Source organism: Dendrobates tinctorius, unplaced genomic scaffold, assembly GCF_039654945.1.
Source record: "Dendrobates tinctorius isolate UK_male_01 unplaced genomic scaffold, ASM3965494v1 ptg000003l, whole genome shotgun sequence".
NCBI classification, from domain to species: Eukaryota; Metazoa; Chordata; class Amphibia; order Anura; family Dendrobatidae; genus Dendrobates; species Dendrobates tinctorius.
The window spans coordinates 92,549,550-92,561,568 of record NW_027361671.1 but is presented as its reverse complement, the minus strand read 5'-3'; the positions used below and the strand labels follow the sequence as shown (position 1 = coordinate 92,561,568).

General features: G+C 42.2%; 1 protein-coding gene across 2 annotated transcripts in view; it reads right to left on the bottom strand.

Annotated features, from left to right (window-relative positions):
* The window catches only part of KSR2 (kinase suppressor of ras 2), an 887,084-nt gene that overhangs the window by 220,787 nt on the left and 654,278 nt on the right, over positions 1 to 12,019 (bottom strand). For both annotated transcript variants that reach the window (XM_073560006.1, XM_073560082.1), the window contains exon 14: positions 10,638 to 11,005. In XM_073560006.1, coding sequence (XP_073416107.1) covers positions 10,638 to 11,005 — 368 coding nt within the window. The remainder of the gene's footprint in view (positions 1 to 10,637; positions 11,006 to 12,019) is intronic.

Below are 12,019 nucleotides of genomic sequence, written 5' to 3'. Positions count from 1 at the left end.
AGGACAAGCACCCCCTGTAGGACTGTGTGATTCGGTAACTGCGGCCAGCTTGCGGCATGCCAACTTTGCTTTTCAGGGGTAACTTCTGATACCCCTCCGGGTTCCAGCACCGTCAGCTGGTTCTCATCAGAGCCTTTGGCCTAGGTGCCTCCATCTCGGTATCCGAGTTCCGGCAACGTCTGCTGGTCCTTGGTAGTGCTTTGTAGCACAGGTACCTCCTGCTTAGTAACCGGGTTCCAGCACCGTCAGCTGGTCCTCGGTTGTGCCATTGGCTCTTATTCCTTCTGCTGCCCCTCCGGGTGCCAGCACTGTCAGCTGGTCCTCGCTATTTCCATTTGCTCTTGCAGCTTATGCTACCCCTCCGGGTTCCAGCACCGTCAGCTGGTTCTCGTCAGAGCCTTTGGCCTAGGTGCCTCCATCTCGGTATCCGAGTTCCGGCAACGTCTGCTGGTCCTTGGTAGTGCTTTGTAGCACAGGTACCTCCTGCTTAGTAACCGGGTTCCAGCACCGTCAGCTGGTCCTCGGTTGTGCCATTGGCTCTTATTCCTTCTGCTGCCCCTCCGGGTGCCAGCACTGTCAGCTGGTCCTCGCTATTTCCATTTGCTCTTGCAGCTTATGCTACCCCTCCGGGTTCCAGCACCGTCAGCTGGTTCTCGTCAGAGCCTTTGGCCTAGGTGCCTCCATCTCGGTATCCGAGTTCCGGCAACGTCTGCTGGTCCTTGGTAGTGCTTTGTAGCACAGGTACCTCCTGCTTAGTAACCGGGTTCCAGCACCGTCAGCTGGTCCTCGGTTGTGCCATTGGCTCTTATTCCTTCTGCTGCCCCTCCGGGTGCCAGCACTGTCAGCTGGTCCTCGCTATTTCCATTTGCTCTTGCAGCTTATGCTACCCCTCCGGGTTCCAGCACCGTCAGCTGGTTCTCGTCAGAGCCTTTGGCCTAGGTGCCTCCATCTCGGTATCCGAGTTCCGGCAACGTCTGCTGGTCCTTGGTAGTGCTTTGTAGCACAGGTACCTCCTGCTTAGTAACCGGGTTCCAGCACCGTCAGCTGGTCCTCGGTAGTGCCATTGGCTCTTGTTCCTTCTGCTGCCCCTCCGGGTGCCAGTACCGTCAGCTGGTTCAAGAGGACAAAGAACAGGAAGACAACCACCAAGATGCAGAACAACAAGAGAGAGAAGACAAAGAAGCATAAAAAAAACAAAGCAGAAGAACATTAAGCATAAGACTAATACTCTGAGCAAATGATATTATCTTATTTATAAGCAGAAGAAGACTAAGCAGTGTATGGGGGTGAGTCCGTTCCTCCTCGTGGTGCCCCTGGAAAAGGCCTGCTTCTGCAGGCCAAACTGAACGCGGACAAATCCTGTTGTAAATCTTTTGTGACAGGCAGAACGGAAGGTGTAAACTTCTAACTTTTCTAGATAACAACTACAGGAATGCCTGACACAAACAAGAATATGATGAAGAAGAATAGGAAGAAGATGAAGAAGCTGAATATGTAGAATAATAATTGTTGAATAAGAAGAATATGAAGAATGTAAGAAAAGGAAGAAGAAGAAGAAGAAGAAGAATGTAAAAAAGGGAAGTAGAAGAAGAAGAAGAAGAATGTAAAAAAAGGAATAAGAAGAAGAATGTAAAAAAAGGAAGTAGAAGAAGAAGAAGAAGAATGTAAAAAAAGGAAGTAGAAGAAGAAGAAGAAGAATGTAAAAAAAGGAAGTAGAAGAAGAAGAAGAAGAATGTAAAAAAAGGAAGTAGAAGAAGAAGAAGAAGAATGTAAAAAAAGGAATAAGAAGAAGAATGTAAAAAAAGGAAGTAGAAGAAGAAGAAGAAGAATGTAAAAAAAGGAAGTAGAAGAAGAAGAAGAAGAATGTAAAAAAAGGAAGTAGAAGAAGAAGAAGAAGAAGAATGTAAAAAAAGGAAGTAGAAGAAGAAGACATACATGTCTGGCAAAATATAAATGAGGCTAACATAGTCAATATCTTTGTAACTCCTAACATCTTTAAAAAAAAAAGTTTAATTCCTGCTATTCCATTTGATTGGGCTAAACCTCTATGGCTTTAATGTCTCCTCCACCTCCCACAATACATTCTACATTATTCTTAGTTGTTTTTCTTCATGTAGAATTAACCTACAAGGAAAGAAAGGGTTTTTTTTAATTCCGATATTTTGGCCCCATTGACTTGCATTGGTTCCCGGTATCGGAATCGGCGATACCGATACTTTTTTTAAAGATCGGCCGATCCATTCCGATCCGATATTTTCAAGTATCGGCTGGTATCGCTCAACTCTAATGGCCATGCCTTAATCGATCAAGATTTATGGGGGTCTTCAGTGAAGCCTATCTACTTTCATTAAGAAGCCTTCAATAAATATGAATTATGAATGGGATTTCAAATTTGCCAAGAGCTGATGACTGAAAGGTGCTGTGATTTACGATACTATTTATAACTATTAGCTTTGGGGAGGCCATCAAATCTTCATATTCAGGATGTAAGTAGTTTACATATGTTGGTATATACCGGCCTATACACTTAGATACCCTAGATACGACGGCATCCCATAATAGTTTAGAATCTAATGAGTCCTAGATGGTTTACATTAATCTCAATGAGGAAAAGCAGTGACACATAGAAATAGACCCAGGGTTTTTGATTAACTATTTCTATGCCCTGGACGCCAGATGTAGGTTTTGTATAATGGAAAATTGAGTGTGTAATTCAGAAATTCTATTGCAAAAGTATTAAAAAGTATTTATATAAGCTGGAACGGAGGCAACATTAAAATGTATGTCTATTGCTATTTTTCACTTATAGTAAAACCCATACACTCAGTTTGCTTGCTCTGAGCAGTTGCTATATTTTGTTTTGTTGCTATAAACTACACATGGTTAATGAACTGCAATTACTTTGTTAAATGAACATTCCCTAGTTACGACCGCTCATATAGTGACAGGTAGTTAGCTGCTAGTGGTCATAACCATGGATCTCTAAGCTGCTGCAATGCCCTGCACATGGGGTAAAGAACATAGCGAATCAGAAGAACTGTGATACATTTCTAATTGGAGGTATTTGCTAATATTATTATTATTACACCTACTACATATTGGGATGGGATCTTGAAGATTAGAACACCCCTTTAAAGATAGAATTGGTGTTCTTTAAAAGAGTTACTCCAATCTTTAAAAATGCTACCAAATCCCCTTGATCAGAGGGGTTCCACAGTTCAAATCCCTACTAATATTTAAGTGGTACATTTCCTAACAATATGGTATCACTTTATATCATGGTAATAACCCTTTACGGTAAGGGTGCACAAACTTTTTTGTTTACATTCTAAATAGGATAAAGCACTAGACATTGTCCAGTTCCGCACAATTAGTATTGGACAGTTCCATGCTGGAGTCAGTGTGAATGCATCCCATTCCATCAACCACTACAGTGCTCTGTGGCCGCTGGACTGGAGAAGGAGTACAGCCTTTTAACTGGTAGTGTCCGCCGCTTTCCTTTTGATTAGCCAACAGTAGCACAACTAATGCAATCCTCTGCAACCCTTTTCTCCTTTCATAAACGTGAAGTGGGCATTCATCTTTACCCTCATGTAGTTTTTAGAGTGAGTTATTTCTTATTTTGATCAGTTTTTGAGTGGATTTATTTATTGAGTATGGTCTTCTTAGGTTGATGTAGAAAAACGGGAGCGTATTACTGTGATCTAGTGTGCCAACCTCTGCTGACAGGCATGGCTATGGATCTTTGAAGAGACATATTAGGGCTATTTGCTGATTTGTATATAAATATATAAGACATGACCTATATTGTCATTACATTAAACAAAATATAAATTTAAAAACGGCATTTTGTGTTGACTTGTATTATCTTTGTCTAATATTTAAATTTGTTTGGTGATCTGGAAAATTTAAATGTGACAAATATACAAAAGAATAGAAAACTAAGAAGGGGAGAAACACTATATACACACACACATATACATACCCACTGGTCAAAAAAAAATTAAGGGAACACTAAAATACCACATCCTAGATGTCATTGAATTAAATATTCCAGTTGCAAATCTTTATTCATTATATAGTGGAATGTGTTAAGAACAATGAAAAATAAAAAATGATCAGTTCAAATCAAAACTAATATCCCTTCGAGGTCTGGATTTGAAATGATACTCAAAATCAAAGTGGAAATTCAAATTACAGGCTAATGCAACTTCAGTGGAAATGACTCAAGACAAGGAAATGATGCTCAGTAGTGTGTGTGGCCTACACGTGCCTGTATGACCTCCCTACAACATCTGGTAATAGTCCTGTTGAGGTGGTGGACATTCTCTAAGGATCTCTTCCTATACCTGGATTAACGCATCAGTCACCTCCTGGACAGTCTGTGGTGCAACATGGCATTGGTGGATGGAACGAGACATGATGCCCCAGATGTGGTTGATTGGATTTAGGTCTGGGGAACGGGAAGGTCAGTTCATAGTATCAATGCCTTCATCACGTGGGAACTACTGACACACTTCAGCCACATGAGGCCTAGCATTGTCATGCATCAGAATGAACCCAGGGCCCATGGTCTCACAATAGCTCTGAAGATTTCATCCCGGTACCTAATGGCAGTCAGGGTTCCTCTGGCTAGCACATGGAGGCTTGTGTGGCCCTCCAAAGAAATGCCTCCCCATACCATTACTGACCCACTGCCAAACCGATCATGATGGAGGATGTTGCAGTCACCAGGACTTTTTCCACGGCATCTCCAGACTTTGCCACATCTGGCACATGTGCTCAGTGGGAACCTGCTCTTATCTGTGAAGATCACAGGGTGCCAGTGTCAAATCTGCCAATCTTGGTGTTCTCTGGCAAATGCCAATCGCTCTGCACATTGTTGGACTGTAAGCAGAACACCTGCTTGTGGAGGTCGGGCCCTCATACCATCCTCATGCAATCTGTTTCTGACAGTTTGACACATGGATGTTAGTGGTTTGCTGGAGGTGATTTTGCAGGGCTCTGACACTGCTCTTCCTGTTCCTCCTTGCATAAAGGAGGAGGTAGCGGTACTGCTGCTGGGTTGTTGCCCTCCTACGGCCCACTCCACATCTCCTGTTGTACTGGCCTGTCTGCTGGTTTCTGCTCCATGTCCTAGACACTGTGATGACAGACACAGCTACAATTCTTACCACAGCTTGCATTGATGTGCCATCCTGTGTGAGCTGCACTGCTTGAGCAAGTTCTGTGGGTTGTAGACTCTGCCTTAAGCTACTGGACAGTACCTCTAGGTGTGTGAGCATTGACAAAATGCAAAAGTGACCAAAACAACAGCCAAAAGGGTGAGAACAGAGAAATGGTCTGTGGTCACCACCTGCAGAATCACTACTTTATAAGAGTTGTCTGGGAAATTGCCTATAATTTCTACCCGTTGTCTGTTCCAGATGCACAACAGCAGGATAAATTGATTCACAATCGGTGTTGCTTTGCAACTGGACAGGTTGATTTTCACAGAAGTGTGATTGACTTGGAGTTACATTGTGTTGTTTAAGTGTTCCCTTTATTGTTTTGAGCAATATATATACATGGTATATACATATGTAGAATGCTCAAAAAAATAAAGGGAACACTTAAACAACAGAATATAACTCCAAGTAAATCAAACTTCTGTGAAATCAAACTGTCCACTTAGGTAGCAACACTGATTGACAATCAAGTTCACATGCTGTTGTGCAAATGGAATATACAACAGATGGAAATTATTGGCCATTATAAAGACGCCCTCAATAAAGGAGTGGTTCTACAGATGGGGACCACAGACCACATCTCTGTACAAATGCTTTCTGGCTGATGTTTTGGTCACTTTTGAATGTTGGTTGTGCTTTCACACTCGTGGTAGCATGAGACAGACTCTACAACCCACACAAGTGGCTCAGGTAGTACAGCTCATTCAGGATGGAACATGAATGCGAGCTGTGGCAAGAAGGTTTACTGTGTCTGTCAGCGTAGTGTCCAGAGGCTGGAGGCGCTACCAGGCGACAGGCCAGTACATCAGGAGACGTGGAGGGGGCCGTAGGAGGTCAACAATCTAGCAGCAGGACCGCTACCTCCACCTTTGTGCAAGGAGGAACAGGAGGAGAACTGCCAGAGCCCTGCAAAATGACCTCTAGCAGGCCACAAATGTGCATGTGTCTGCACAAGTCGTTAGAAACCGACTCCATGAGGATGATCTGAGTGACCGACATCCACAGATGGGGGTAAAATGTCTCTATTTTAGAGACAGACAAGAATATGAAAATCTGATTTCATTGAATACATATTTTTCCCATCAACTGAGCATGAAAGGTCACTCCAAGAGGAGAAAGAAGCAGATTTCTCTAATAAGAAAAATTAAAAAATTGCTTATTTTCAGGTGTACTTTTGATTTATGATAAAAATATATTAAAATAATGGTCACTCTTTAAAAAGTCTTCTATTCATTCATCTTCCTGATATAAACTTGTTGTCTACATAGAGAACTAGGAAGCTGTGTTTAATCAATACTTTATAAATCTTGAATGTCATCATGCAGGGAGGTGTATGAATATTAATAAGGTTCACTCTAAAAATGGTGCTTAAAAGGGTGGTCCAGTACGTAATATGTCCATTTTTAATGCCTATGCTTACACCCTAGCTACTTTTGTATTTATCTTTATTATAAAATTCCCTACACTTCCTATCTAGCTAATCCTAAATGTATTTTTTACTGCAGTTCCTGTGATGTTTCATTTGAGATGAGTCTCAAACGGGATGTCACAGGAGGCTGGGGCTGCACTCACTTCCCTGCAGCCTCTATCACCCCTCCTGGAACAAAACAGTACATCAGAGGGCAGTACTGCAGATACATACTAAAGTTTCTGGCATCGCCGGTCTCTGAAGATGTCCTGAATCCATGGTGATAGAAGCTGCGGGAGAGGTGAGTGCAGTGCCGGCACTCTGCTTCTATCTTCGCTGCTGCATCTTCTAGCTGTGAAACAAGAGGTCATCAAGGGGGAGAGATAGAAGCAATGAGTGACACAAGCGCTGCACCCAGGGATTAGCTAGATAGGGAGAAGTGTACAATATTTTATAACAAAGCTAATTACAAAAGTGGTTAGAGTGTAAAGATAGATATTAGGAAAGGAAATTGTAGGTGCCGGACCAACTCTTTAAGGGTATTACAGAAATATTCCAATTTTGTAGATATAGTTTTAATGTAAAAATGATAAGATGTCTCCGGATGTCTATCTAGGTTATCTGCTCAATGATAAAACCCAGAAGAAAAGTCGAGCAGATAGATAGATGTAACATTTGTGATCTATAATTCTTTGACCATGGTCATATATGTTTGCTCCTATGATATAAAAGATCTGACATTTCTTTGGGGAACTGTCAGTCAGGTTGTTTCTTTACAGATTTTGTGTCCAAAAAAACAACTGCCATGGGAATGTCACTGCTGTGTTCAGCAGAATGAGAGCGACTCTTGATGTGCGCCTTTGATCAGGCCATACTTTCTAAGGCATTACCCACAGGGAAAGCTTCAGAGGCACGTCCCAATTCAGCATACGTTCAGCATTCATGGAGGAGTTGGGACATTTTACCATCAAGTAATGGGATTATGGCTGTCTGATACAACCCCTTGGGTAAATGACACAAAAAGATAACTGATATGTATGAGCAACAAATTAATTTTCATATATTAAGTGTACAATACTTTTTATGACCCCGTAACTGAACGGTTACACATTGTGAGTGAATAGATCACAGTGTGCACATCTCCCATGTCTACATTGAAGACGGAGTGACAACCGCACTGAACTCCACTTTTGGGCGTTCAGACAGGTTGTCCCTTCATTTTCCCCATATAGAATTTATGAGACTCTCTGAAGTTTATGGCGACGATAAAGCTCTTTCCGGTGATTTGCATTTATGCAATTTCCCCTAGTGATATATTTCTGCTAACTGCTGTCCTGTATAAATATCTCCTGTACGGAAACGCTTCATAAATTATAGACAAGAATTCCCGATCCTATTATAATGATCCATCTGAACCTCTGTTATCTCTTAAACATATTTGCTAGAAAATGCATAAAAATTATCTTTAGCATAAAATGAAGACCATAAAGTTAACACAGCATACTTACTATAATTGTGGCTTAATCATAAAAAGACATGAGGATATGAATACAGTAATTATCATTATATTCCGCTCTCAGGAGATCATCATCAAAGGCAATGTGTGGGTCACTTGGTGGGTATTTGTATACATACTATGATAATTAGGATACAACTTAGGATGGAAAGACAATTTTAACTCAAAGCTAAGAGAGGACTGGCAGTCCTCATTAGGGGTTTTAAGAATTAACGCCAATCATCTGAAATTATAGATAAATGTAGGTAAACTATAGCCCTATTTAACTACTAAAATGCCTAAATCTCTCACTGTGACAGAGGAACTCTCAGGGAAAAGGCTAGATCCAACATGTATGAACGCAGAACAGCTGTCTGGTTAGCAAGAGAAAGTCAGATGAGATGCTTAGTGAATTATGAGGGACCACTTCAACCTCCAAGGGATCAATTAAAAAAAAAAAAGATAAAATTATATATTGCAGCCGCGGTAAAATACAAATGGAGAATCAACTTTGCAAATAAAATTGATTCAAAGATGTTTTCTCTACAAAGCTCCTATGCAAACCTATGTTCCTCCATCTGTCTCCTCTTCATTCATACGTGGTCAGCAAATGAGAGGATCAGAAGGAAAGAAACAATACAAACAGATCCTTATAGAAAAAAATGGTAAGATAGGCAAGTGCATACACTGCATTGGAGCAATAAAAAGTCTTTGCAAAGATGGCCTTAGCTTTTAAAGAGTATTCTCATCAATGGAATATCATCAGGACTTGCCATAAATATATGATTAATCTGGGATGCCCCTCACACCCAGGGCTATGGGGTACTTAGTACCGGATCCGGTGGATCTCAATGGAAGTGGTCACGGTAGCTGCGACCCGGCCCGTGGCCCTCGGCGCCCATTGTAAATGTTCAGTGTGAATGAATAAGTCGTGACGCCACCTGTGGTGTTTGGCAATGTAGATGTTAGGCCGACGCTGTAGACAAATCCTCTGGGACAGATGGTGTGGTGCAGCAGTGATGGTATAGCCCTCCACAGGCAGGGCTGTTGTCCCAGGGTAGAGTAGATATGGTGACACTTAGGTGGTGTAGTGTAAGGTGCAGGGGAGGTAGCGGTGCCGGGCAGGTTGACGCTGGAATAAGTGGAGGACACCAGGGCATGTAGTTCCAAAGCTTTACTCACAGTCTGTTGTACAAACAGGTGCCTGCTTCTGTGCCGTGTCCTCCGGGTCAGGGACTCGGTCAACCCCCAGGCCAGATGGAATACTCCTTTCCAACACTCCGCCAAAGTGTGCCTTTCTGAACGTCTCCTCTTATAGCGCCTTTAGATGAAGTACTCCTAGTACTGAGTTACACTGGAGTTCCTCCTGTCTGATGTTCCTATGAACTCTACTTGTACGGCAGACAGCTGTAGCCTGCTTCGGGGACTCCTTGCTACTAAGTCCCAGCTCACTATCCAGTTGCTGTTGTGCCCCCAAGTCTTGTGTGGGAATAAAGTGGTCACAACTTCTATTCCTCCGGTGTCTGCTGCAGGACCATTAGTATCCGTACAACCTTGGGGACCGGGCCCTGGCCTTGCGCTTAGAACTTCTAGGAAGGGTTCGCTTCTCACCCACGTCCTCTGTTCTCTTTTACTCCTCACGTTCCGTACTAATCCTTTCTTTCTATGGAGAGTCAAGCTTTCAGTCTATGTTGCGCTCTCTTTCTCTCCTTCCCGTGCCAGCAGACTCAGATCACTGGGATCTGCTGCAGCACCTCCATCCATCTATCCCTCTCTCTAGGGATCTTCTTCTCTCTCCAACCAACTACTGACTAACTAACTCAAACTCTTCCCGCTCCTTGAAATGTAATCTAACTCCACCCACCTCCCAGCACGTTTCGTTTTCCAAGCAGGGAGCCACCAATGGGTGCTTTGCTATACTCCAAGCAGGGAGCCGCCGAAGGTCCTTTGCTACACTAATTTGTGGTGTCGGGTGCAGGTGTTGGAGCGTGGTCAGGAGTCTCCACCTTACCTGGATGGTGGGGTACCAAACCTCAGGAGGAGGTGCAGTACCTCTGTGGCGACTGAGCCTCAGGAGGGCCACAAATCCATGATACCCCTTGAGTTGGAATATTATGACCAGTTAGCTAAGAAGTGGTTGTGCTTGTACACTCCACTCTCCATTAAGTCTATGAAAAATACTGGAAGTGCAAAGTCACAACAGTTATAGGACCGATTGTTGTGTTACATGAATAAGGCCCAAATTATTGGAAGTCCGCTAATATATCGCCCTTCTATAATAGAGGGCAAAATTGATTTAAGCATGTACTAGAACGGTCTACATTAGTAACACATTTTATCAATGGCCAATGCAGATTGAAAAACTTGCAGTGGATCCTTGTCTAATCTGTATTTGTGGCAGCAATATTGGCTACAATACAGTATGAATAGTAAATGTGGATAAACAAGCTGTATCACAAGACCATACACTTCATCAGCATTTGTAAGCATGACATGGGAATATTACCTGGTGATGATTGCTAAGTGTGGAGGGCTCATGCAGGCTCCCATGAAGAGTACCACATTCTCGTGTCGTGTTTGTCGGTAAGCCATTACCTCCCGTTTAAATGCCTTCAACTGGTCTTCATTATCTCGCTCGATGTCAATGAGCCTAATGGCCACTTCACCGTGCCAGCGCCCATGATACACTAAACCAAAGCGTCCTTTGCCAATCATCTCCCCAATTTCCAGCTGCTCAAATGGAATGTCCCATTCTTGCAAAAATATGCTGGTTTGGCTGGCTTTGCGGGGAAAGTTCCTGGCTGAAAGTAATAAGTGGTTCATCTCTTCAAAGTCATCTTCGGACTCCTCTGCTTTCTCATTGCTTTCTTCATTCTAAGAATAATGAACAACCAGCAAACAGCTTATCATCAAAGGAAATCTCTAACAAAAGAGGCATAAAAAGCAAACAACTTTTAAAGGGGTTTTCCAAAAGCAAAAAAATGTCAAAAGGCAGACAGTGTGATAAATAAGCAAAATAACTCACATATTATTTCCACCTGCCACTCTAGTGCCGCCACTACAGTACACCATGTTGGTCTCTGCTTTCTAGGTTGCAGGAATAACGTGCCATCTAGTCATGTGACAGTAGCAGCAAATAACTAGGTTCATCGGTCTCATGCCATACCCTACTGAGCTCAGTGATTGGCTGCAGCAGTCATATGTGTAGATAGCACATCATAGCTGCGGCCAAGTAGACAAAGATCAGAGGACAGCATCATTAAGACAGTGCTGGAGCTTCTATGAAAAAAAACCCTTAGAAGAAGACATTGTCGGTATTGTGTGGAATTTTTTATTTTATTTGCACATTTACATTCACATCATTTTAAGTTATGCCCATGGATTTAAATATTTGTCACTAAATACATCTGTGCTCCTTTCCGTTCCCATCATAATCTTGGGCTCCTCGGGCAATAGGAGTTAATATTTATGGAACAAAATTGTTGAAATAAAGAAAAACAAAAATAAATATTTCATTTTAGAACAATGATCAGCATAATACCCTGCTGGGACATCTGGCAGCACTTCAAAGGATTTTGGGGGTCATGCCTTAAAATGAAAAGAAATAAAACCACAGAATTGCCTCCAGCAGCCAGATTTAACTGTATGGTTTTAAATCGGAGGGTACAAAATGAAAGTATTTGAGTTTGCAAACTTTTAAAATAATATTTAACAAAAAATAATGAACAAAGCACTATACAATTGCTAAGGAAGGTAAAATATTATCTGCCATGAAATAAATAAGCCAGAAGCTAATTGGCGAAAAAGAGCACGCAGAAGGTAGTCCTGAGATACAGCAGCTACTGCATTGTTTGTACAGTGCAAAAGAAGCCCAATTCATCATGTAGG